At 49.1% G+C, this 27,247-nt stretch overlaps 1 protein-coding gene across 11 annotated transcripts in view; it reads left to right on the top strand.

The window, feature by feature from the left end:
• SYNE2 (spectrin repeat containing nuclear envelope protein 2) overlaps positions 1-27,247 on the top strand; it is a 289,020-nt gene that overhangs the window by 228,005 nt on the left and 33,768 nt on the right. For all 11 annotated transcript variants that reach the window (XM_044435616.1, XM_044435614.1, XM_044435613.1 and 8 more), the window contains 11 exons: positions 644-823; positions 2,115-2,237; positions 3,648-3,802; positions 4,855-5,002; positions 5,416-5,510; positions 6,704-6,938; positions 9,571-9,765; positions 11,751-11,876; positions 13,720-13,875; positions 18,600-18,758; positions 19,618-19,787. In XM_044435616.1, the coding sequence (XP_044291551.1) occupies positions 644-823; positions 2,115-2,237; positions 3,648-3,802; positions 4,855-5,002; positions 5,416-5,510; positions 6,704-6,938; positions 9,571-9,765; positions 11,751-11,876; positions 13,720-13,875; positions 18,600-18,758; positions 19,618-19,787 (1,742 nt within the window). The remainder of the gene's footprint in view (positions 1-643; positions 824-2,114; positions 2,238-3,647; positions 3,803-4,854; positions 5,003-5,415; positions 5,511-6,703; positions 6,939-9,570; positions 9,766-11,750; positions 11,877-13,719; positions 13,876-18,599; positions 18,759-19,617; positions 19,788-27,247) is intronic.

The following is a 27,247-nucleotide window of genomic DNA, read 5'->3' as shown; positions in this document are numbered from 1 at the left end:
AGCACCGCCCCCTAGAGTCAGGCATGACTGGACTTAATGTCAAGGGGAAACCTTTACCCTTACATTGAGTTTTAGGCACCTGATGAAAATGTTCCTTTTTCAACACACCTAAACTATTTTAACTATTTTTATGACAGCATGGGTTTTTAATTTTATTAATTGTTAACATTTTGTTGGAGAGAGTCAGTCTATATTTTGTCTGTTTATTACAATATTGTATTATTCGATTGATGTTATTATTGATACTTTATTGTAATGGCCACCCAGAGAGCATTATGCTAACAGGCAGCATTTATACAGATTTAATAAAGAATAAGAAGAAATGCCCCATTTAATGTATTTAGTGCTACTAAATACATTAAATGCATTTAATCTGAGGAGGAAGCCTGTTTGTAACATGAAAGAAACATGCCCCTGTGAGCCCTGCATAGACTGCACAATATCCACCCCCTTTATGTTTGCAGTGCCAGTCATAGGCAAGTGGACCATGGTTACATTAAGAGCTGGAGGAATTTATGATCATTGAGTTGGCTTTGACTGCTCCCAGGTCTCAGGCTGTAGTCAGTGTACCAAAGTTGGGAGCCCTCCTTCCTTTCTCTCACTGCACCTTCCTTTCCCTCACTGCACCTTCCTTTCCTTCCAGAATATGCAGCTGGGGCTTCAAAACATCAAGGAGAGCATCCTGCAGGCTTCTGAGCTAGCAGATAAAATAGCTCAGCTGTGTGAGCCCTCGGCCCAGCCCCTTCTTCTGGAGAAGCACCACCTGCTCCAGAGGGTCTCCCGTTTAGAAAAGATGCTGCAGATGAAAGCAGATGAACTTCAGGTATTCTTGAAGGGTTGTTTTACTGACGACTTCCAGGTGGAAGCATTTTCAGAGCAGAGAGAAAGAGCATTTGTGTGACTTTGTTTTCCAAGTGAAAACAAAGATTTGTTAATAGCAGACAGCACTCAGGTGCTGGCAACACACTCTTCTTTAAAATGCAACCCTTTGGTTTTATTATTTTTTCCATTCACAACCTACCATTCCTGGAGTAGTTGGACATTTATAAATAATTAGTACTAGTCCAGTGCTTTTAAAAATGATTCAGTCAAAATCAAGTGCTTCTGAAATTTTGACCTGATTTGAATAACACAAGTAGCCATGGTTGGTTGTGACATCATCTGAACCCAGTCTGCTTTAACCATGCTAGCTGGTTCTTTGTAAACAAGCCATCCTGAGAATCCATGGGCTGTTCTGGGGTTGCTTTGCCCATGGTGGTATGTCATGTTGTCTGATCCTGGATGACTGTCTTGCGTGGGTAAAGGGCAGCAGTGAGAGGGCCGTGGGTGAAATATGGCAGGAAGCCTTGCCATTCTTGGTGAGCTTTTCCACGCCACCACTAGTTGCAACCTCTTCAAAGTGCCAAAGCAGCATTTGGTCAGGTTTGTCACTGGTTGGTCACCCTACTTTTTTCAGCCGTAAGTACAGACCTTTTTTCAACAAGCACCTTTTAAACGATTTATACTCAAACTTAAAGATTTTCTTGGACTTTAGCTGCTCCAGAAAGTGCAAAATGCATTCCACCCTCCTCCTCTGGGAAAGGAGTATTGACAGCTGGCTGTCAAAACTATGGGTTCTCTGTAAAAGGGGTTTTGACAAGACAGTAGGGTTATTTTTTTTTCAGGGACATCTGTAGGCACAGTTCAAAATGTGCACCACCCTGAGGACTGTCAGGACAAAAAAAAGAAAAACATGAGGATCTTGCAAGCAAAGATGCCTTTGCTTTCCCTTGACAGCTTTCAATTTGACAGTTGCCAAAGGAAAACAGGTCCAAAATCCTATTTGGACCCTCTCTGGATTGGTGCCTGGTGCTGATACCTGCTGCATATTGATAGCTGGTGCCCCCTTGAAATTTGCTTTTTCGCACCTCTGCATTTGTACAACTCCAGCTATATATATAAAAAACTTACCAAAGAAATTTGCACACATTTGTGGCACGTTCTCAGTATTATAACAAAAGCCTAAGAGTTGCATGTTGTCAGTGTTTCATATGGTGAATGCCCATTGCCCATTGAGCTCTTCGTTCTCTTGTGTGCACCTAACTTTGATTATGCATATTAATTTCTCCCTTCAGTTTGGTCTTTCACAACTTGAGGGCTTTGAGAAGTGCTTGGAAAAACTGGAAAATCATGTTAAAAACTGCACAGAAGTGTTAGACAATTTAAATCAAGAAGAGAAAGACCCAGATCTGCTCATGGTAAGCCCAAGAACTGTGATGTATTTATACCAGTAGTATCTCAGTTTAAAAAAAACCACAACCTTAGAACATCTGGAGAGGTTGGTCTTTTTGAGGTTCCTTTATCATTCCCTTGAAAGTCTTAGTCCTAGTCTCCCCTAGCCTGGTTTCTTCCAGGTATATTGGACTACCATTTCCATTCATGCACTACCACTGACTGCTGGTTGAGGCTAATGGGAATTGCAGTCTAAAACAATTGGAGAGAGCCACATAGGTGAACACTGGTTCAGACAATGGAAAGATTCTTGCATAAATTCTCAGATGCTGCTTCCCTGAATTTCTGAGCAGTTCTATACCGCTGGGACCTCCAAGAGACCTTGGAGCTTACTTTGGACCCATCCAGCTTCCTGTCATGCCTTATATGCTGTTTCAGGGTTCAGCGAATTCAGTTATCAATTCTCTCAGCTTTTCAGTGAAGATTTTGAATTAATTTGGAGCACAGTCCCAGGCGTGTTTAGACAGAGAAGTGTCCTGCAGCTTTTGCAGGCCAGTCCCCGGGACGTGGCCCGACCTGAAGCTGGAATTTCCCTTGGTAACAGTTCAGGGCATGGGCCCAGCTTGGACCGCAGGCTCTCTGATGGGCAGTGAGGGGGAATTGCTTGCGATCATGGCTGTCCAGAAAAGGGGAATTCATTCTTCCTCTGAGTGTTCCCTTGGATACCAGCTGGAGGAAGGAGGGCAAGCCCAGTCATCTGTCGGGCTCATCATGGGCACTTCACAAAACAGCACGGCCATTTTCTGTCACCTAATCTAAGTCATGAGGTTGTTGTGAGGAGAAAAGGGGGCAACACAGAATGGGGTCCAGTTCCAGAAGATGAGATGAGAGAAGTGGAGGAGCTTATCTCAAGGCCAGACACAAACCCCCCCCCCACCAGGTGCAGAGGCAGGCTCTGTGATTAACCAAGATGTGCAGCTTTTGGGGGGGGGGTTGTAACTGGGGTTTGCGCTTGACCCCATGATGTGACATCGGTAGAGCGGGGCAGCCCAGTTAGAAGATCAGCACACAGAGAGGATGCACACTCATTTCCAGAGAGCCCCTCCCCAAAGTATGGAGCCCAGGCATGCTCATAAGGAGAGTTCCTGGAAGTAAATACTAGATTGGGTTCAATGAACCACTCTGTGCATGCTCAGGGGTTCCTTCTGGCTGTTTGTGCTTTGGGAAATGCCAAATTCCATAAAGAACATTTTGCAAGAAAGGCCTGTGGCTCTGAGCATGTGAAGGGAGGGACCCCAGCTCACGACAGGCTCTGCCGTGCCGCTCATTTTGCCAGCACACGGCATTGCATGCATCAACGCATGCGCAGGCACCTGCATGCACCCGGAAGGAACCAGTCGCTCCCGCCCCTTAGCCTATTGCCTTCTCCTTTGCAGAGCCAGATGCTGAGTCTCACAGCTTTGTCTCCAGAGATGGAAGCCCTAAATGAAGTCAGCTTCAGGCTGCCGCTCGGGGACTTCACTGCAGAGAGACTGCAGCGGCTGAATTGGCAGTGGACTCAGAAGTCGGCCGCGCTGCTGGAGCAGTGCAGGTAAAAAAGCGACCACGAGGGTCTCCACTGGGCTGCTTGCAACACGATCAGCACAGAGCCTGGGTGTGTTTACTGTGACTTTGGCAGCCCTGATAGCCTGGCTCTGAATACGGGGGTTGCTGCCATGCAGTTGCCTCCCCTCCCCTACTGCTTGCTGCCTCTGCATCAAGTTTTTTTAATGCATCGTGCCGAGAGCATTTCCTACAGCCAGTCTTAAAGTGACTCCTGACCAAGCCAAGCAATTGTAGAATAAAAGTGGGGGGAGTCCTCTTATGGATCAGCAAGTGGTTAAAGAACAGAAAACGGAGAGGGAATAAATGCTTATTTCTCCAAGCAGAAGGGTGTCATCTGTGTATCCCCCATTAGGGCCTATTTGCATCAGGACCAGCACCTTCCAACCTATTCATAAGTGATTCGGAATTAGGAGTAAGTGAAGTGGCCTGGTATGCTGATAACACCAACCTATTAAGGGTGCTTAAACCCAAAAGGGATTGTGCAGGGTTCATAGAATCATGGACTAGAAGAGTTGGAAGGGGCCAAGAAGGCCATTGGGTCGAACCCCCTGCTGTTGCACCGTCCCACTCAGATGGCTGTCTCCATCTCCAAGGGATCTCTCCAAGCTGGGAAAGTGGGCATCAAAACGGCAAATGCACTTTAATATAAGCAAGTGCATGCTGGGGCAAGAAATCTCTGTTTCAAGTATAAGTTGATGGGATCTGAGCTAGGCAGCGAACTGATTAAGACTGGGGGCGGGCAGCTCAATGCAATGTCGCCCCAGTGCTCAGTCGTTGTAAAGAAGGCAAGCAGCATAATTATAGGTATATAATTATGGCATAATTAGGAAAGGAGTTGAAAATAAAACTGCTGAGATCATACTGCCTTTCTGCAATTCTACGATGGGACTGACTGCACTGTGGTCAACTCTACATGCAACTCAGCCTGGATCCTGGCGGCTGTTGTTGCTAAAGCGGTAACTGGAAAAGGTGCAGTTGCATGATTAATCTTTTCCTTCTGTCCATCCTTCCTTCCTTCCTTCTTTCTTTTGATGGCAGTGAACTGCAAGACGTTCAGTCAGATGACAAGAAGTTTCTTCAGAGATGTCAAAACTGGGTGCAGTTTCTGGAAAGAATGAAGGAGGGTCTGAAAGAGAAGGTGGCAGGCACGCTGGACAAGCTGTGCGAACAGCAAAGGGAATACGAGGTAACAGTTCTGAACTTTTGGGCCTGGACACTGAGCTAACTTTGGACATTTAAAGCACCGTATTTGTGTCCTGCCTGAGGCCCCAATCCAACTCTCCAGTGTTCTCTAGATGGCCCTGCTTCCTTCCCTCGTCCTACCCCCTTTCCTTAGCTGCTGATCATTTCATAGTTTCCCAGCTTTTCCATTCCCCCCACTTCTAAAGGGTTGAAATGTCTCTGCTAAGGGCCAGAAGTAATAGAATTAAGATCAGAGATGCTGCCATTTCTGGCATTTTGGCCCTGCAACCACTAGGATGCAGCCCAAAGAGCTTCTCCAAAATAGAATTCAGCCCTTGAGATGAAACTGGTTGAGCACACCTGGCTTATCTCCTTCCCAACCCACGGAATATGAATATTGCTGCTTTTTGTCTACAGATGCTGCAAGCAGAGATGTCTGTTAATCAGCAGATTTTCAATGCGATCATGTCCAAAGCTCTGCACACACTGGAAAGCGGAGGAGGAGAAAACCGGTAATACACATGTGTGCACCGGTGGGGATGCGGAGGGGACGCGTGCTAAGACTGGCAGCGGGCCACCATTTTCAGGAAAGCTGGAGATGGCGTAATCAATAGTAAGGTCACAAGGGGGAGGGCTTTATCTGTGGTGGCTCCCCATCTTGGACAGCCCCCTTTTCTGAGACCTTTCAAGACTCACCTGGCCACCCCGGAACTTGGAGGGATTACCCATTCCAGGTGTATTTCAGTCATTCTTTGTTACTGTTTGTTTTGGGGTTAAGGTTTTTTAAATTTTATGTTATTTTTATTGCATTTGATTGTTGTAAACTGCCCAGAGAGCTCTGGCTGCAGGGAGGTATAGAAACCAAGTTAATAATAGTAGTAAGCCGAGAAGAAAGAGCGCTGAAGCTCTTCCTTAGTCAGGCTCCAGAGTGAAGTAAAGCACTGCAAACACCTGCAGCTGGTGTCATCCAGGGAAGGGAGTCAAGATCCAATCCATCACGCTTGTGCCCACCGGATCTTCTTTCCCACCTTCGGCCCTGGCCAGGAAGTGAGCCAAGCTGATGTCAAGTGCACAAACACTCAGAAACTCGAGCCGATTCTTTGTGCAAAGTATGAAAAGCATGTGCTTCTTTGTGCAAAAGATGCAGTTTATGTAATTATCTGCACAGTGTACACAAAGAACCGCAATTCACACTGGGGGAGCAGAACTCCGCTTTCTGCTGAACGCCCATGCAAACACTCAGTGTAAAGCTGATGCAGAAAGTGGTCCAGAATAGGGGGAGTTGAGCTGAGAAACTAGTCTTGAGTTTACAGTGGCTGAGCAGGGCTACCAAGGCCCGGCTTTCATTCATAGGGCTGCCTTAAGTCAGAGGTGAGTTGTTGGCATGTCAAAACAACAGGCTGTATTTGGTATTTTAAATTGTGAACTGTGCAGAGAGCTTCAGCTATTGGGTGGTATAAGCATGCGATAAATCAATAAAAAGGCCTACATCTCCCAGCATGTGGGTGTTTGCTATGCTGGCTGTGGGATCCGGGGAGTTGTAGGCCTTTCGTTCTGTCTGAACTTGCATAGGACCGTATAGAACGAAAGAAATTGCATAGGACCGTATAGAACGAAAGATTTGCTGCCCTTCCATAACACTGCAATATGGCCCGTCCTGCCCTGCCCTCACTGCTGCTCTAATCGCAGTTTCTTGCCGTTCCAGGACCGAGTTCATCTCCAAACTCACCCTGCTGAAGGGACAGTGGCAAAGCGTCGTCCGAAGGGCTCAGCAGAGAAAGAGCGAGATTGACGGCCTCGTCAAGCAGTGGCAAAACTTTGCAACCTCGCTGAAGGACCTCACAAAATTCCTCGCTGACACAAACAGCTTCCTAGCGGCTGTGAAAAAGCAGGACAAGTACAGCTTGCGGCAACTCAGGAATGTGCATCTGGATTTCAAGGTTGGCCCTCCTGTTCCTCCAGTCAGCAAAATTATTATTATTATTATTATTATTATTATTATTATTATTATTATTATAGCATTTCTATGCCGCCCCTTGCCGAAACCTCGGGGCGGCTTACAACATGATAAAATACATTGAAATACAATAGTACATAATAAATTACCATTAAATATAAAAATACAAAGAATACATTGATTTACAAAACTAAAATTAAAATTATCAGTATAAAATAAAAATATAGGAGGAGAAAGAGAAGGAAGAAGAAGTTGCCCTGGCCAGATCATATGTTTTAACAATTGAAATGATGTTTAAATAAAAAGGTCTTTACCTGGCGCCGAAAAACCAGTAACGACGGTGCCAGGCGGACCTCTTTGGGGAGTGAATTCCATAGGTTGGGCGCCACCGCAGAGAAAGCCCTCCTCCGGGTACTTACTCTCCTAATTTCTTTCATGGAGGGTTCCCGGAGAAGGGACTCTCCCGCAGATCTCAAAGGGCGGTCGGGCATATACGGACGTAAGCGCTCGTTCAGGTAGCCAGGACCCAAGCCGTTTAGGGCTTTATAGGTCATAATCAACACCTTGAATTGGGCCCGGGCTTCAATGGGAAGCCAGTGAAGCTGATGGAGGACTGGAGTCATGTGAGCATAACGCCCCATCCCCGTCAGCAACCTGGCAGCTCTATTTTGCACCAATTGAAGTGTTCGAACTGTCTTCAGGGGAAGCCCCACGTAAAGCGCGTTACAGAAGTCTAGGCGGGAAGTCACCAGCGCGTGTGTCACCGTCGCCAGGCAGTCGTACTCCAGGTAGGGGCGCAGCTGATTAATCAGCCGAAGCTGAAGGAAGGCGTTCCTCGCTACCGCTGTCACCTGAGCTTCCAAAGAAAGCTCCGGGTCGAGGAGTACTCCTAAGCTGCGGACCTTATCCCTAAGAGGGAGTGTTGCACCATTCATGACCAGGTCAAATCCACCCTCTCCGAAACCCGATCCGCCAACCAACAGGACCTCCGTCTTGTCTGGGTTGAGTTTCAGTTTATTGGCCCTCATCCATTCCCTTACCTCGGCCAAGCACCGGTTCAGCACAGCCACTGCCACACCTGGATTAGTGGAGAACGAGAGGTTAAGCTGGGTATCATCAGTGTATTGATGATTCCGCAGCCCACACCTCCTGATGACCTCTCCCAGCGGTTTCATATAGATGTTAAATAGCAGAGGGGATAGAATGGAGCCCTGTGGTACCCCATGGCATAGCTGCCATGACGTAGAGACATGGTCCCCCAGCACTACCTTCTGGAATCGACCGTTGAGATAGGAGCGGAACCACTGCAAAGCAGTGCCTCCAACCCCCAATCCCGCAAGTCTATCCAGAAGGATACCATGGTCGATGGTATCGAAAGCCGCCGAGAGGTCCAGAAGAACCAACAGGGATGTACTCCCCCTGTCCTTCTCCCTGCACAGGTCGTCGTACAGGGCGACCAAGGCAGATTCAGTACTGTACCCGGGTCTGAAGCCGGACTGAAAAGGATCCAGATAATCAGTTTCATCCAAGAGTGCTTGGAGTTGTCCCGCCACCACTCGCTCCAACACCTTGCCCAGAAACGGGATGTTGGCCACAGGTCTATAGTTAGTGGCCATCTCTGGATCCAGTGACGCTTTCTTCAGGACCGGTCGTATTACCGCCTCCTTTAAAGGGGCAGGCACTCGACCCTCCCTCAGAGAAGCGTTAACCACTTCCAAGATCCAGGTCCCAATCCCATGCTTGGAGTCATTTATTAGCCAAGACGGGCAAGGATCCAATAGGCAAGTGGTGGGACGTACTCTTCCAAGCACCTTGTCCACATCATTGGGCCGCAATCTTTTATTTTATTTTATTTTATTTATTTATTTAGAAAATTTCTAGGCCGCCCCATTCGCCGAAGCCTCGGTGCGGCTTACAAATAGAGATTGGAAGATCGTGTGGCTGGAACATCTAACTCTGCTCCAGCTAAACGTGACATCCAAGCACTGACATCCATTCAGTAGTTAAGCATTTGTAAAGCAATGAGTCCAGGAATTTGAGCTGCCTCTCCTTCGTTACTTGGATCACTGAGTTTCTTTCCAGTAGTAATTCATTCCAATTAGATAGACAAAAGCATGTCTGTTGAATGTTCATTACTGATATTTTTATTGGTACAATATTTTTAACTGCAAGTGTTGCGATTTGTCTGAGCTGGCTTATTGGGGAATTTGCTGATTGAAATACTGTTTTCCTTAAAGATCTGAAAGGTTTGCTATGTTGGTACATGTGTTTGGATGGTCTGGTGCTTTTTTCCTTTGGTGTTTTGTGAACCACTTTGAGTGCCGCCTTCCACGGAGAGGCAATATGAATTTTAAAGCCTAGGTTTTGTCCAATGTAAGGAGCACAAAATGGTGCATGGAGGGACTTCCTGTCCTTGATGCTATACATTACTGGGACAGACACATCTTTAAAGTCCTGAACAGAACTCATCAGGCTTTTCTCAAATCATCATCATTGGAGCAGCCAAAAAGAGACTGGAAGAGAGATTGTTTAGGCTTTTCTTTTTGATTTTGGGGAAACCTCTCTGCTTGTTCGGTGATTAAAATTTGGCTGTATTTGTCTGGGTCTCTTTCCAGAACAAGCAAATACTCCTTCAGAGGTGGCGAACCAGGTATGCCTTAGCCTTGGATACTGGAGACAAGCTGCTTGGGGTGGCAGCCCCCGAGGCAAAAGCAGCGATGGAGCTGGAGATGAGCCAGTTGCGAGAGAACTGGGACAACACTCAGCGGCAGGTGGAGGACATCGCGAAGCAGCTTCAGGACACCCTGCAGGTACTGGGCATGGCTGAATCTCTCTGGTTCGGAGCAGGTAGGGCTGAGAATTCAGAACTCTCGCATTTCTCTGAGAGAAACTCCAGAACAGCTTTGATGCCTTCTGAAAGCCAGGAGAGTCAGGCCCAGTCGTGTAGTAGCATATTTGGAAGTGGGGTGGGGTGTCCCCTTCAGGATCATCAGTGCCTCCCCTCAAAGCCACACCCCCCAAGCCACACGCATTTCCAAGATTGCACACCTATGATTACACAATAGGACCGAGCGTTGTTGTTTTGTTTGAATTTCTGTTGAGTAATGAATGTGAGATGAGGGTATCTCTTTTCGAGGTGAATCCGTGACAGCTTCTAGAAGTTATTTCTTATTATTTTATTATGAATGCATGGGGTTTAAAAATTATATCATACCCTGCTTGCCAGCCAGAGTGGCTTATGTGGAATTAATAAGGCGGTTCCTGCCCACAGTCTTACTCTCTAAAAACATGCTATACAGAGGCTGACCATGAGAAAGTGGCACAGAAAACACACTTGTACACCTGGCAGGCTAGTTCAGATCAGGAGTTCCCAGGAACTGTCAAAAATACCCCTGTTCTTAACCCATTAAATTCCAGACTTGGACACAGCTGCCAGCCACAAACCAGCAAAATTAAGTCTCTTAGGAGGCAGTGGGGCAGGGAGAGTGACCCAGGGTTCAGGGATCCAGTAACCCCCCCCCCCCGAGAGCCCCTTAAAAGTAAGTGGGGGTGTTCCAATCCCCCAAGGGCCCCCTCCACTACACTCTTGGTCAAATCTGCTCAAGGACACTCCTGAAAGCATTCCTTTGTAGCAAAAACAATTGATGCTCAGTGATGCAAATAGCGTGAGGTGTTTGTAGCCTGTAGGGAAGGAAGGCTGGCCAGAAGCCAGGGTGAAAGAGAGGCTAAAGTGGGCTGCAGGGAAAAAATGGAGACAATGGTGTATTCAGACAACATGGCCAATCACAACTAAGGGTTGAATGTGGGTTGTGGTTGAACACCGAATAATCGTTGAAACATGGACTCTCTTTTCATGAACTGTTCATCATTAAGAAGCTATGGCTTGTTGGTGCAGCTGGGTTCAGACAACGTGGTAACCCATGGTTCAGCAACACCCACAGTTTAGCAAGAATCCCCACTCAAGCCATTGAGTATGGGTTATAGTGTTGTCTGAACCCAGTCAATGGATGCCACCATTCACCATGGCTTTAGTCCTGCACACCCCTAGCTTGGCCTGCTGACAGGCAAACAGGAGAATGCAGTCCTCCAGGTACCTGGATCCCATTCCTACCTACCTGCATCTGGCACAGAAATGGTAGAGTGCTCAGAGAAGGGGTTTAGGGGGTATTCCAGGGGGCAGAAAGGAGGCCACCCTAGCACGACCCCGAGGTGACTCATCCTGGTGGCCTCTCTGCCTGCATCCCTCCCACTCTGAAGCCCCCTTAGATGGCTGCTTAGCTGCTTTGCAGGGCAGAGGGATGGGGAGGCAACCTTTGCCGCCAGGCTCTTGCTGCTCTCCACCGGATGCTCACTGTCCTCAGAGTAGAGGACTCCAGGCATTATATATGTAAACATGAATGATCCCTGTGGATTCTAGTTCATTCATCCTGTGGACGCCACTGCTGGGTGATAACAGCAGAGCCTTGTTGTTTTGTGATACTTGCTTCCTCCAAGGCAAACAAGTTCTGGATCTGCTTTGGTCCTGCTACTTGGCTGGTTCCTGGGATACCCTGCAAAGCCAGAGGATTGGCACAGATTTTGGAGAAACAGGTTCAAAAACCAAGTTGGGTCAGAATTGTTAGGTTAGTCCTGGCAAGCGTGCTACACACTACAAAAGCCATAAACTTTCTGGGGTGTCGCTTCCTTCCCCTGATGTTGCCCCATGTGGTGAATAAGACAGCAAAACAAATCTGGCCTTCACTGGTGCCGGCAGTATCCGTTAACTCACTTCCTCTGTTTCTCTTTGGAATCGCAGGCCTGGGAAAGCTGTGAGCAGAAGGCTGAAGAGCTGGGCCACAGGCTGCACGAGCAAAAGGCCAGCATCCACGAGTCCCTCCCGGTACTGGATGATGAACTGCAGGGAGCCAAGGAGCACATTAAGGTGCGGAAATGCTGAACTGTCCATTCTTCCCAAGCTTAAAGTGGCCATCTCCAGTTTATGGTGACTATGCATGAGAGCCCTCGAAGCCCTGTCCTTGGCAGCCACACTCAGCTCTTGTACACTCAAGGCTTGCGGCTTCCGTCACACCGCTGACCCATCTTATAGCTGGTCTTCCTCTTCTACTGTTGCGTTCAACTTTTCCGAGCTTGACTGGCTTCTGCAAGGAATCGTGACTTCTTGCAATGTGCCTGGAGCAGAACAGCCATCATTTGAAGTACAAATGTTTTTGAAATACAAAAACGTTGGTTTTGCTTCCAGGGCAGGTTCTGGCTTGATTTGGTCTAGGAGATTTTGGATCCAATCCAATTTATTTTTATCTGTAAATTTCTAGGAATAGTACATCTCTTTATAAGTTTGAAATATCTAGGGAATTCCACCAGCTATTCACGCACCCAGTATGTGCTGTTGTTAACCTCTACTACAAAGTAGAAAACAGTAAGGCAGTAATCTTTTTCTAAAGAACTAATGGAAAAAAGTATATTTTTTAGTTAAACTTGGTAATGGGAATGGATTGTCTAGTTCTAAACAAAACCCGTCATACAACTAACCTATGACATAACTATAAATATCTTAAATTTTGGCAAAAAGCAATTTGTGCAACATAGCTTCATCTATGGGGCGGTATAGAACTGAGATAATTAAAATGAAATAATATTTTTCACATCACCCCACACCGTTTTAACTTCCTTGTTGCAAAAATGGGGCATCTCACTGCATGATTTTAATTATTCCAAACCACCCAATTTCTTTTTATCAGGACATATTTTTAAAAGCTCATCTAAAACATCTATTTATTTAAATCAGGTGCATTCCTGTGCATGGTTAAAGGCCTACAACTCCTAGCAATTTTTCCTGTCTAAATATGTACACAGCCATGCCCTCCAATGGTATAAAGCAGAAGGGGCTCTGCTACAAATCATGTATAGAAGGAAATGTACATTTTGTCCAAAAGCAGAAAAAGGTTATCCTCCTTATGCTGGGTGTTTTAAAAAGAGTGTCTGCAACTGATGTGTATTGTCTAGGCTAGTGCACAGGGAAGTTGTTTTGATGTAACAGAAGTGCAGAGAGCGATTCTATTTCAGCAGTACACGCAACACAACATTTCGTATTATTTCGTTTTTATACCGCCCAATAGCCGAAGCTGTCTGGGCAGTTAACAAAAGTTAAAAGCGACCAAAACAAGCAAGCCATGCGCATTGGCCTCCAGCGCTGGGGGGAGAGCCCTCGCTTGGCTAAATCCCACAAGTGTTGGGAAAGGAATTCCTGAATTCAGCAGAGTTGCGGCCCTCGGCGCATTCCCGTGGGAGCAAGGGCAGTTCCCTGGAGCGCAGGGCAATTTCGGGCTCAGCACGCACGCCTTGGCCCGCCTCTTCAAGTGCCAGAAGGGCAGCCGTGCTGCAGCTCTCTCGCAACGACAGAATAACCAGCACGCGAGCCTGCAGCCCTTCGGACGGCTGCAAGGCGAAGGGGTTGCTCGTTAAGGCCACCGAGGTGCCCTCGTGTTGCTAAAGCTTTGCAAAGCCCCACCCGCCACCCATTGCGGGCGGCGAGCAAAGTCGGGATCCCAGCACGGGGGCGCTTCCTGCCCTCTCGTGCATGCAAATTCCTCCCCCTCCGCCTCCCCCTCTCACAGGCCAATCATAGGATTAGCCAAAAGGTTTGGAGAAAAGCTCCTGCTGCCGGGCGCGCGCCTGCTATCGGGCGCGCGCACAGCCCTCTCCCGGGAGCTTGCGCCGAACGGGCTGTTTCTTTCCCCCGCTGACCCCTCGGTGTCTCGATGCAGGAGCTGGAGAAGTCGCTCGCCACCTGGAACCAGAGCGCGCAAGCCCTTGGCACCGCGCAGGCGGACCTGGCTGCCTTCATCCTCGCGGAAGATGTGATGGTGCTGAAGGAGCAAGTCGAGCACTTGCACAGGCAGTGGGAAGAGCTGTGCGTCCGAGTAAGTGGCTTCTGGGGCAGGCTGCAGCCCTGGCCGGGCTTCCCTAAGGCGGAGCCGCGAGCGACGGGCCGCCTCAGCTTTGTGCAGAGAAACACCAAGAGCTCCCTGGAAGGGGCTCTGAAGCAGGGCCGTAGCATGCGCGCAGATGTCGTGCCGAGCACGCGTGCGGGAAGCAGCCTTCCCCCGCTTCCTCCGTGTTTGCTCCCACCAAGTTCCCCGAAGTGCTGCAGACTCCTCCTGCACCTTGGAAGGACGGTGCTGAGGCTGGCGGGGCATCGAGGCGAGGGCAGCCCGCATGCCTTTGTCCCGACCGAGCGTGCATGCTCGGAACGGCCTGCGGTAGGAGGAGGGAGCGGATAGGTGTGACTCGAGGCTGCGGGCTGGGTTGACTCCGCTTCTCCGGGCTTTCCGCATTCTCAGAGACGGCAGTTTCTCCAGTATAATGGCCTTGTGAATGCCCTGCAGACAGAAGTTAGAAACCCGTCAGCAGTGAGGGTGCTTGCTTCCATTACCGGAAGCCCCCGTCTGAAGTCAGGCGCGACTTGCAGGGCGCTTTGAAGTCATTTCCAGAGACTGTGCTCCGGGTTCCCCACTGACTGAGCTAAAGTGGGTTATGACCCGAGGCAGAGACCCGAGTGCATTGCCTCCCCAGTTTGAGGGCAGTATGGTCTAATGGCTAGGAAATTGGACTGGGACTTGGGAAATCCAGTTTGAAGTCTTCGCATGGCCATGCAGCTTACTGGGTGACTCCGGGTCAGTTACTGCCTTTTGGTCTAGCCTAACCCACAGGGTTGTTGAGAATTTCTTAGGTCATCTTGGGTTTCTTGCAAGAGGAGAAAGATGGAATACATATGCACGGTGATAATAGTAACATGGCACACTTTGGTTTCCCCAAGGTTTTTTAATATGCAGATATGCATATTAATGTTTCAGGGTCCTGTTTGCTTATTTGTACTTCCTCTTTTTAATCATCCTGCAGACTTTGTGGAAGGGTGATATAGAGAGAGTGTGAATAAGAGAAATGAGATAACTTACCTGTGATTAAGCACTATTGAACATAGTGGGCCTTCCCTCTGAGTAAACCTTTACAGGGTAGCACTGCGTGGCTATAATTCTGTGCACACTTAGCTGTTAATAAGTCAGGCCCGATTCAGTGTGCCAAACTTGGAGCGTGACGTGCTTGTGCTTGCACAGGGCAGCAGTTGTGTGCATTTCTGGCAATGAAGCTGTGCTGGGCCCTTCGCTTTGTATGCAGGCAGGATGCGGCTCAGCAGCACTGTGGCAAGCTGTAAGGTTACTAAACTTATTTTGTAAAGGAGTTTGTGTCTAGATGGGGGAGCACTGAAAATACCTCTAAGTAGGCGCTGCCTCAGTGGAAGCAACCAGAATGTTCACATTTGCACATCATTTTGGGGTGTTCAGAGTTCATCATATAGGGAACCTTTTTGAAACCTTACAATAATCCTGCAAAGAAGATAGCTGTTCTTATGCCCATACTGCAGATAGCAGGACTGAGAGTGCCTTGGTTAAGGCCATTGAATGAGTTTATGGCAGAAGCAAGATTCAAACTGGGGACTTTATGATTTCTAGTTTCTGGCCATTACATTGCACCAGCTGAATGAAGAATTGGAGGAGTTGCTTTTCTTTTTTAAGAAATTAAAATGTGTCACATGTTCATGGTGGTCTTCACTATTTCATCCTCACAACAGCCCTGTGAGGTGGGTTAGGCTGAGAGTCAGTGACTGACCCAGCCTCACCCCATGAGTTTCATGGCTGTGTGGGGGGACCTAGCTTTCTCCATACCTAGTCCAATTATTACCTGCAGTTCTCTTCTTATCATAACAATTATTTGGTTCTCAGGAATGTTTTTAATTAAGGAAAGAAAGAAATTCTTAATATGGTATCCAAGTAGCTTAAATCTCTTTGCTGTGTTCCTACTATTTGCATGGATTTGAGGCCTGCCCAGGTGAGAGTCCTGCTGATTTCCCTGCTGGATGCATTGCATCACATCAGCTCTGAGTCATCTATTCCAGCCTAAGAGCTGCTATTTAGCATGCAAGCCATCTCATTTAGGGGACGATCCTGTTGCTCAGGGGCTGACATCCATCCTACACAGAGCAAAGGGCAACAGAGGCAACCCCAACCCTGAATGTTTGCTAGACAGAGTGTTTTGCCAGTGACAAAAGGCAAAGGAGGACGGAGAGGCCTCAAACTGTCCCTAATCTCTGTCCCCCACCCCTGGAACGCCAGAACAGCTTTCCCCCCTTTCTGAGATCACGTTCCAACCTCAGAGCGCATTTGCCACAGTTCTTTCTGGGCCAGCCACGAGGAGGAGGGCTGTCCCAGTTCCCAACTTCCTCAGGAGTCAGAGTGCAGTCTCGGGCACCATATAAAGGACACAGGATTGCTTTCTGAAGTTGCTGTTTAATCTTATAATTATTAGTGTTGTTATTTACTTGCAAACATAACAATAGCAAACAAAGAGGGGAGGAAAAAAGAAGGGGGGAAGCCATATGAATAAGCATACATACACAGTAAAGATTTAAATGACCCTTAAAAATAATAAAAACAAAACAAAGATAAGGATGGATTTAACACCTTTGTTATATATGTCGTTATAAGCATTGCCGATATCTAAAATAAGCAAGCAAGCAAGCATCCAGACAAGGTGGTTGGCTTTAGGTGGTGTGTGAGATCTGTAAGGACTTTAGTCCATTGAATTTAGATGGTTGGAGACTTTCTCCTTCCAAGCTGGACGTGCACGTCTCTCACCAACCAAAATGGCTCTCAGAATCCCATTTTGCTGTCGTTGATTATGTCTTCGGGCCCCACTGTGAAAATGGAGGCCACTGACCTAGAAGCAAATGGTTTATCCATATCTCCACAGTCCATCCATGGCGCAGACCTCAAGTCTGTGTTGCCTTTGGGCAGCTGTTGGAGAAAAACACGGTGCCACCAAACAAACAAACAGAAGTCTCCTCCTAAGTCAGCAGCTACGCTGTAGATCTGAAATGTTTGGGGTGCAAAAGCTAGCAATTAGCATCCCCTGCTTGCTTTCTGAGAGAGAAGCCCGAGCTAGTGACTCTAACAGAGGCATATTGTTTGAAAACAAAGTATTGAAAGAGCCGCAGCCGCTGTGAGCATTAACAGAAGGCAGTACAGCTGTCGCCAAGCACCCACAGAATTAACCAGCCGGATGCTCCTGACGGTAGGAAAACAAGCACAGCAGATGAGGGAGGGGGGAGGGAGGCTGGGGATTTAGCACAGCCAAGGCCAAAATCACCATTGGTCCACAAAGAAGCCTCTCTAACAGCGGTTTGGCCAGGACTGGCGTGCCTTTCCAAGTGGAGGGCTGCATTTCCTCCAGGAGATACATCACCAAAGAAAAGGGGCATGCACTTGTGGGCAGTTTGCTAAGCTCCTTTACAGGTGCAGTTGTAATTTTTATAGATGCAATTTACCTGTGCTCCTTTACCTGTATAGAAATTGCTGTTGTGCTGGTGGTGATGTGCCATCAAGTTGTCTCCAGCTTATGGTGACCCTGTGAAGGAAAGCCCTCCAAAAGCTCCTGCCCCTCAGTTCTGCTAAACTTGAGACTGTGGCTTCCTTTATGGAACTAATCAATCTCATAGTTGGGTCTTCCTCTTTTTCTTCTTCTTCTGCCCTGGGCTTTCCCTGGCATTATTGTCTTCTACATGGAGTCTCGCCTTCTCACGATGTGCCTGAAGAGCAACAGCCTCATGTTTGCTTCCTGGGAAAGTTCTGGCTTGATTTGATCCAGGACCCACTGGTTTGTCTTCCTGTTTTTGCAAAGCTCTCCCCCCCATGTTTCAGATGCATCCCTTTTCTACCCATCACCTTATAAATGCTTTAATTTAAAAAGAGTGTCTCTGTGGTGGTGCTCACTTGACAGTAGAAGATCAAGTTTGACCCCTAGCATCTTCAGGTAGGGCCAAGAAAGAGCCCCGCCTAAAGCCCTAGTGAGATGGAGGGAGTCAGAGCTGGCAACACTGGGCCACCCTCCCCCCCACAAGCATCTGGTTGGATTCAGCGGGAGTCTCTCCACTTGCATTCTAGCTGACATCCTGCTTGCTTCAGGTCCACGATGTCCCAAGAGCTATTTTGGGTCAGCTGGAGGTTGGCAGGATATTGTTCAGGTGTTCTCAAAAGCTAATCCCCCATATTTCGAGCTGAGACATACAGCTGATCATTTGGATCCCTACAGTATCAACTATAGTAATTGGTGGGATTTTAAAGCCCTTTGCTTAGGTTATCAATACCACAGGATGGCTCATCTTTTCAAGTGTGTCTATTTAATTTGCATCATTATTTTTTTGACTTCTTAACAACTACACACCATTGGTTGGCCCCTGTGCCAATAGATTACTGGCCAAGATAAACTCTCGAGCTTATCCAGCACGGCTCTTCCTATGTTCTTACCAGCTTGGGCCATTAAAAGGGCTGCAATTTCAATGAGATACTCTGGTGTTTTCTGTTTATACCCTATTGGCAAATCAGATGGGACAAACTGGTTGCCCTTTTTCAAAGGGAAAGTTATTTTTTTCTTACAAATTGGAAGAAATGGCTAATTCCATCAATGCCATCCTTGCTGGAGGAAAACTGATGCATATAGGTTGAGTCATAGCTGGCTTATAGCAGCAAGTTTCGTTTGTTTCCTGGGGTATTTCCAAGATGGGCTTCATGCCCGCCATCTTCTTCCATAGGTTTCTCTGCGCAAGCAAGAGATCGAGGACCGACTTAATGCCTGGATGGTGTTCAATGAAAAGAATAAAGAGCTCTGTGCTTGGCTGGTGCAGATGGAAAGCAAAGTGCTTCAGTCCGTGGACGTCAGCATCGAAGACATGATTGACAAGCTGCAGAAGGTGGGTGCCCTTTCAGAAGCTATTTCCTTGTCAGTCAGGTCACAGTCGGCACGGAAGGACTGATGCCTCTGTAGCTAGGCTTGCCACACCGCCGTTACAAACCACGAGTGCGATGTTCTGATTTTGGCCTTTTGCCTTCCCAGTAACGGCATAGCAACCCTGCTGGTCTGCTGGGGTGGACAAGAATTGCCTTCAGGCAACCAAGCAGGGACGTTCTGCAGCACCTCCTCCCCTTTTTATGCCTCAGGTGACTAATATAAGTATGTGTGGACAAGTGAGCCAGGAAAAATACATGATGACTTGGCTTATTGGCCGAACTAAAAATATTCCATTTAATACCACTCCCCTCACGAAGTTCTTGTGATTCCATGATAGGACAAGCAGAGGGTTATTTTGCAACTAAAATTCTCTCTGCACAGAAAATCCCCTTTCCTAAGCTTTGTGCTCAGTTTGTTCTTGTCTCGTGATTGGCTGTGTTTCTAAGGAGATTCTAAGAATCTCTTCCTTCGCTGGCTGCTCTGCCATCCCTTGAGATGAATCCCGTCTTCCCATCCAATGAAGAGAAGCCATTAGCAAACAGGGTGTGAGCAGAAAGATGCTCTAAGCATAATCCAGGTTCGTTGTCTGATGTTTGGAGATGAAATGAGAGGAGAATGGTCTTTGCTTTACTGCAATTAATTATAATGAAAATAATTCCACTTTGAGACAGAACGCAATTGCTCCTTTTGTAGGATCTTGTCATCCTCCAAATCCTACCTTTCCTTTTTGAGTGTTTGCCCCACATGCAGTAGCTCTATTCATGCACAAAACCCTTTTACATTGATTAAGAATAATCTTTACAAACAACATTTTTGGTTAGGACTGCATGGAGGAAATCCATCTGTTCAGCGAAAACAAACTAGTGCACTTCAAGCAAATGGGCGATCAGCTGATCAAGGCCAGTAGCAAGAGCAGAGTGGCTGAAATAGACGAGAAACTCAACAAAATCAATGACCGCTGGCAGCATCTCTTTGACGTCATTGGAGGACGGTAAGAGAAAACCGAGGTTCCTTCATTGGTGTAGGATTGGAAGTGATTGTCTGCGTTGAGGAGTGTCGCAATAGAATCCTACAGAGACGGCTGCTCATGTGGAACTCCTTGGTGTAAAAACAGGATGCGTGATCCTTTTAGTATTTCTTTTTTTGTTTTTAATACTGTAGTTAAAATGGAAGGCTTGAATGCAGCAGGTGTCCTTTTTGTAAATGTGTGGCATACAAGTGCCTACATTGGGGAGCTGTAACTGCTGGTGGACTTCATTTTCCCATTGAACATCTTGTCGGCCTAGGAAGGTGACCTGTACCAAGTCACTGGTGCTTCTTGCTCGTTATTGCCTGCACCAGCCTTCCCCTCCTGTTATGTTTTGGACTGCAGTTCCCATCAGCCCTAGCCAGCATGGTCTGTGGTGAGAAATTCTAGGGCCAGGTTGGTGAAGACAATTCTATACCGACTGGTATAGAACGAAATGAGAAAGAACCCATTGCGGCCTGTGGCCTCGGCAGAGTTTGCAGACAGTTCCTTCTCCGACCACAGCCCAAGCCCAGTGGCTGCTCCTCTGGGGTGGCCCATCCCTCTCCTCCCTGTTCCTCCCACCCAGAAACCTTCCCATGTGACCCCCCCCCCCCCCGGCCCCGCTTTCCTTCTTGGAATGGGCACACTGAGCCTCTTGTACCGGAGCTGACGCGCTTTCCCCAGCATGCCCTGCTCTTGCTGACATGCGCAGAAGCGCTCAGCGCCTGGGCACCTTTGCACTCGTCAGCTGGAGCGGCACGGGGCATGCTGGGGCAAGCTCTGGCGGGGCCACCAGCCGGACCAGCTCCCTGAGCCGCAGGAAGAGAGCAGGACCAGGTGGCCGCCTTGAGATGGCCCACTGTGATCATCCCTGTGCCATCCTTGGGATCCAGACCGGGGGGAACAGGGGGACTCCGAGCAGCAAGAGGGTCACGGAACAAAGCCTCGGGGGCCGCACATGGCCCGCATCTGGGACCACCCCAGCTTAGAAGCTGAGAATATTGAAGAAAGAAGTCATGCCAGATGAGACCAAAGGCCCATCCAGTCCAGCTGTCTGTACCCCCAGTGGCAAACTGGCTGCCCATGGGGCCCCTCCAGCAGGATGGGCGCAAGAGTTTTCCCTGCCCATGCTCCCCAGCAGCTGGTGTGAGTAGTAGCCATAGCCTCCTCCCCCATCCAAAGCCATCCAGATGGGCAACCATCACCGCTTCCTGTGCCAGTGAATCCCATAGTTCAGCAATGCACTGTGTGAAGCTGCAATTGCCTCTGAATTATGGGACAGCATAAAAATCCAAAAAAATTTGGATTGGGATATAAATCCTTACTTTGTAGATGTAACCCTACACATCCCTGCTGTCAGTAGGCAGTAGCTCTGTGCTGTAAGAAGAGTTCATGGAATGGCTTTCCTATATATTTTTTCCTTGTTCATCGATCCCATGGGGTCGATGTTTTAGTCTGTTAGAGGAAAGACAAGAAAGCATCTTGTGGGCCTTTAGAGGTAGCACATTTTTTGCAGCATAACCATTCATTGGTCAGGGCCTGTTTCACCAGGTGCATAAGTGTCATTCTGAGCTGTCAGAAAGTGCTGCAGGAAGAGAAAAAAAATGTTAGCAGTGGGACCACTGGGGAGCAAAACACAAGGAAAACAGACAGTGATGATTCTGTTAAAACTTAGATCAGGGTTCCCCAAGATGGTGTCCACAAAGCTCTCAACTCACTGCACCTTCAAATAAATAATTACCTTGAAAAATGTTAGGGGGGGGTCTTCTTTCCGCTCTGGCCATGCTCCTGTTCTTTCTCTCTCCACTCCCATTTGGTTTGCTACTTGCTCTTATCCATCCTCCAGTCTCTCTGTTTCGCTTACCTCCTTAACTCTCCTCCTCCTAGCCTCTTTACCTGTATGCCTTTGTTTCCCCTGCCAAGCCTCTAGCCAAGCTGTTTCTGCCTGTCTGCCACTGCATCCCCCTTTTCAACAAGCCAGGCCCCCTGGCTCCCATTTGGCGAGTGGCCATGTCCTCTGTGGAAACGGTTCTGTGCTGGTGTCCAGAGCAGTTTCTCAGACCCCCAAATGGGCCCAACGGCTGGGGGCTCCCGCCAGTTCTATGTAAAGTGACTGCCTTGACTGTTCATAAGGGAGATAGTTGTTACAGGGGGTGCCCAAAATGTGTCCAAAATGCTGACACGCAGCATACTAGCAAATCCAGGTGAACTGCTGGAATAGAGAGATTTGCTTCCCCCCATTCTGGGTGTAGCTGAGTGAACTCCAGACTTCTCACTTAGGTGCCCATCAGGGAGCCTGTCTGAGGCGTTTTGACAGTCATCACATTTCTCTCAGGTTGTCCGAATTCACAGCCAAGGGTCAGCATTGTCCTCAAATTTCAAGCACCTTCTGTAACATTATTAGCAGAAGTGTCGGTTCGTGCCAGTGGGCGAATGCAGACCCAAGGAATTTTCCCTGAACTGCATGTTTAGTTTTATGTAGACACAGACCTAATGAGGGGTGCAGACACGGCCCAACAGCATTTCAGCGGTCCAAAAGCCGTTGTTCAAAACGGAGCACTGCAGTAAACAACGTGTTTCACCGTAAACCAATAAACGGCTTGATGGACAGATGGGCAAATTAGGTGAGCTCTCTGTTTAGTCCTTGACATGTTTCTCACAGTTCACGGAGACGAGCTCGGCTTTGCCATATGGCACCAGTCGCATGCGGCTTTTTAGCCCTCCCATTGTGCTGATACACGCTTGGCTTGTGCCATTCACGGAGGCTTTGTTTGTGGGGGTAAACAGCTGGAATGGGGTGCGTGTCTAATGGGGCTGGCTTCTGGGAACTGAGGGTGTCCAGGGGAAAAACCAACAACAACCAGATAATAACAGGCGGGCATCTGTTCTTTTTAAATTGCAGTACATTCATATGAATTTGTGAGAAGCTTTGGAAAGAGTATTGCATGTAGTGATATTTGGGTTGTGGAGGAAGGCAGCCTTTGGGTTGGTCTGTGGATTGGAAGGAGCCATAATGTTTCGGTCTGTTTCGGAGTGGAGTTCACTTTTAAAAGATGCTCCAGCTGAACTGTCTGCTTGGCATCTTTCTCCACCTGTGCACCTGGTGACTTAGAGTTCAACCAGGAGAGTGAAAACCAAGGCTCATGTGATTTTGGTCATCATTTTAACCTTGGTGTTCCTGATCTACAACAGGAGTCGCAAGGGCTCCAAAGTGAGTGTGGACCATGGCAGGGGGCTGCAACCCTTCCCCGCCCCCTGCTCCCACCACCTCCTGATCCAAATTGAAGCTTCCTGTTTGCTATTGAGACCAAATTGGAGCTTGTGGTTTGCACTGAGATGATAATCTTCCATCGACACCCATGATGTGCTTTCTCCCATTACTAGTAAGGAGTTACCCGGTTCCCTGAGCCTAGCTGGGGCCATGGTGGGGACACTGGATTGTGGCCCTCCACGTATCCCATGATTTAATTCCCGTATCCCCACCACTGCACACTGGGTTTCTTTATTCTGACACAGTCCTGCACCCCAGGGCTGCCAAAATGTCTATCGACGCATCTCTAATTTAGCCCGAAGTGCAAGCAAACTTCCTGCACCTCCATACTTCCCTTGTCATCTTATCTTTAACTCCCCTGCCGCCTTCTCCATTTGTGTCCCCACTCAAGGTTCTCGGGGCAGAGGCCTGCCTATTTTGTTTGTGTTACACTGCCAAGTACCATATCCAGTGATGTTGCTGTATGAATCCGACTGCACCCCTAGGAAAAGACGGGTTCTGTTTTACGAGATGTTCTCCCACTAAGACCAGAAGGCCTGCTGTGGGAACCTCAAACATCCCATTCGTCCAGGAGGGTAGATGGGCACAAGCTGAAGAATGTGGGCTGCAAGAAGCAGAACTGCAATAAATCCCCCAAATAATAGAAGCGTTGCTGACATATCATTGGTCAGGGCCTTGTAGATTGTGCAGTTCTGAGACAGCAGAAACTCTCGGCAAAATCGGACGTTGCTTCTTAACTATAGTGACCATTTGGTGACGTGGCTCCAGGGTAATTCTGCCGTGGGGCATGGCAAAGCATCTGGCCCAGGTGTCTGATTTGGGGTGCCATTAAAAGGCAGAAGATGGGAGACAGGCAGGTCTGTCCTGTGAAGACCCTCCAATCGAAGTCTTGCAGAGCAAGCCCTGTTGGGAGCTTGGAGCAGGATTTCTGTTTGGTTTTCTGGCTCAGACACCAACCTTTGGAAGCAGCATCATTTACTGATGTGCATGACATAGAAACTAAGCGAGTCAGAAGGGATCTCCCGGGCTATCTAGTCTGACCCCCTCCCCCCAGCTCCAGCTGGCTCCACTCACGTAATCCCCAATGTGGTTCTCCAATCTTTTCTTGGACACCCTCACTGATGGAGCCTGCACCATCTCCCTTGGAAGCCCATTCCATATCCTAGGAATCCTAACCATCAGGAAGTACTTCCTGACATCCAACCTGAAGCCTGGTTCCTTGAGCTTTGCTCCATTGGAATGCACACCTCCCCCGCGCTGCAGGACCTTCGCGCGCCCGCCGGCTGCACGCGCCCGCCGGCTGCCGTGCCGCCCTCCAGAGGCCAGCACCATCGGCCCAGGAGCACCAGCCAGGACCAGGACCGGTTCCGGCCCGCCCCCTCGCACGGGAGAGAGGCATGCGGGACAGGGCGGGACTTCAGGAGGGCCCTGCGGCCTTAAAGCGCCGGCCGAGCGGGGGGCTGGGCTGGCCAGGGGATTTGTTGTAATTGGCCCACCTGCCGTTAGGGAAGGGGGAGTTTTTAATTGTTTTTATAATTTTATTCTATTTTAATCTGTTTTTATGGAGTTGTCCCTGGCCTTGTTGACATTTATGTTTCCTGGGGAGCGTGGGGGCGCCGCCATTGGGGTGGTCTTGGGCAATGGACGTAACAGCGGTGGGGGCTTAACGGGTCCGCGTAGAAGAAGGAGGAACAGATGGTTGACACCTGTCCCTCATTCTGGTTCTGCCCCCAGCCAGAGGGTTCCAGGTAGTCTTGTCAACCGCCCCTCGGGCCTGATGGTGCTGCTGCTCAATGCCAGGTCGGTCAATAATAAATCTTCCCTCATCCATGACTTGATTGTGGATGAGGGGGCCGACCTGGCTTGCATAACGGAGACCTGGGCGGGAGGGGGGGGATGTCACCCTCTCTCAACTGTGCCTGCCCGGGTATCTGGTTCAGCACTGTTCACGCCCGGAGGGGAGGGGGGGTCGCTTTGGTCTACCGAGCCTCCATCTCTCTCACGGGACTTCCGGTCCCTTCGAGACCAGGGCTGGAGTGTCTCTACTTGGTGTTGGGCAACCGAGACAGACTGGGGATTCTGTTGGTGTACCGCGCACCCTTCTGCCCAACAGTCTCCCTGCCTGAGCTGACGGAGACCGTCTCGGACCTGGTGTTGAGGACCCCCAGGATGTTGGTCCTGGGAGACTTCAATCTCCATGTTGAGACTGGTCTGACCAGGGCGGCTCAGGACTTCATGGCCTCCATGACGGCCATGGGGCTGTCTCAACATGTCTCTGGCCCGACCTATGAACGTGGACATACTCTGGACCTGGTTTTCTCGACGGGGCAGGAAGAGGGTGGTCTGAGGGTGAGGAATTTATGCTTGACTCCCCTGTCATGGTCAGATCACTTCCTGGTGAGGTTTGTGCTTGAGAGCGACCTCTCCCTCTGCAAGGGTGCAGACCCGATTGTGTGGGTCCGCCCCTGGAGCCGGATGGATCTGGATGGATTCCTGAAGGCCCTAGGGGAGTTTCCGGCTGACAAGACTGGTGCTCCTGTCGAGGCTCTGGTCGAACTATGGAACGGGGAGATGACCAGGGCTGTGGACACGATCGCTCCTAAGCATCCTCTCCCACCGGGCAGAGCCCGGTCTTCCCCTTGGTATACACCTGAATTGCAGGCGATGAAGCAGGATGGGAGACGGCTAGAGCGTAGGTGGAGGAGATCACAGGATGAATCTGACCAAACACACTTGAGAGCCCACTGTCGGGCCTATGCTGTGGCGGTGAGGGCAGCGAAAAAGAGGTTTTTTCCCGCTTCCATTGCCTCCTCACAATGCCGTCCGATGGAGCTTTTTCGAGTGGTGCAAGGCCTGGTTCGCCCGGGTCCTAAGGAAGATCTGGTTCCACCCTCAAAGACCCACTGTGACAACTTTGCCATGCATTTCAGGGAGAAAATCGCTCAGATTCGTCACGAGCTGGACAGCACTAGTGAATCAGAGGTTTCTGGGGAGACACCAATGCTGCCGTCTGGTCCAGAATTATTGGATGAATTTCAGTTATTGCGGCCCGATGATGTGGACAAGGTGCTTGGACAAGTATGTCCCACCACTTGCCTATTGGACCCTTGCCCGTCCTGGTTAATAAATAATTCCAAGCACGGGATTGGGATCTGGATCTTGGAAGTGGTTAACGCTTCTCTGAGAGAGGGTCGGGTGCCTGCCCCTTTAAAGGAGGCGGTAGTCCAACCGGTCCTGAAGAAAGCGTCCCTGGATCCAGAGATGGCCACTAACTATAGACCTGTGGCCAACATCCCGTTTCTGGGCAAGGTGTTAGAGCGGGCGGTGGTGGGACAACTCCAAGCACTCTTGGATGAAACTGATTATCTAGACCCATTTCAGTCCGGCTTCAGACCCAGGTACGGTACTGAATCTGCCTTGGTCGCCCTGTACGATGACCTGTGCAGGGAGAGAGACGGGGTAGTGCGTCCCTGTTGGTTCTCCTGGACCTCTCAGCGGCTTTCGATACCATCAACCATGGTATCCTTCTGGATAGGCTAGCGGGATTGGGGGTCAGAGGCACTGCTTTGCAGTGGTTCCACTCCTATCTCAATGGCCGATTCCAGAAGGTGGTGCTGGGGGACTATGGCTCTGCACCATGGCAGCTATGCCATGGAGTACCGCAGGGGTCCATTTTTTCCCCTTTGCTGTTTAACATCTACGTGAAACCGCTGGGAGAGGTCATCAGGAGGTGTGGGCTGCGGAATCATCAGTACGCTGATGATACCCAGCTCTACCTCTCGTTTTCCACCAATCCAGGTGAGGCAGTGGCTGTACTGAACCGGTGCCTGGCCGAGGTAAGGGGCTGGATGAGGGCCAATAAACTGAAGCTCAATCCAGACAAGACGGAGGTCCTGTTGGTTGGCGGATCGGGCTTTGGAGAGGGTGAATTGAACCTTGTCCTGAATGGGGTTGCACTCCCTCTTAGGGACAAGGTCCGCAGCTTGGGAGTGCTCCTCGACCCAGAGCTTTCACTGGAAGCTCAGATGACAGCGGTGGCGAGGAGCGCTTTCCTTCAGCTTCGGCTGATTCATCAGCTGTGCCCCTACCTGGAGTACAACTGCCTGGCGACAGTGACACACACGTTGGTGACTTCCCGTCTTGACTTCTGTAACGCGCTTTACGTGGGGCT

The sequence above is a fragment of the Varanus komodoensis genome, unplaced genomic scaffold (genome assembly GCF_004798865.1).
Source record: "Varanus komodoensis strain SLA01 unplaced genomic scaffold, ASM479886v1 scaffold3, whole genome shotgun sequence".
Taxonomy (NCBI): Eukaryota; Metazoa; Chordata; class Lepidosauria; order Squamata; family Varanidae; genus Varanus; species Varanus komodoensis.
This window is presented reverse-complemented; position numbering and strand designations above follow the sequence as displayed.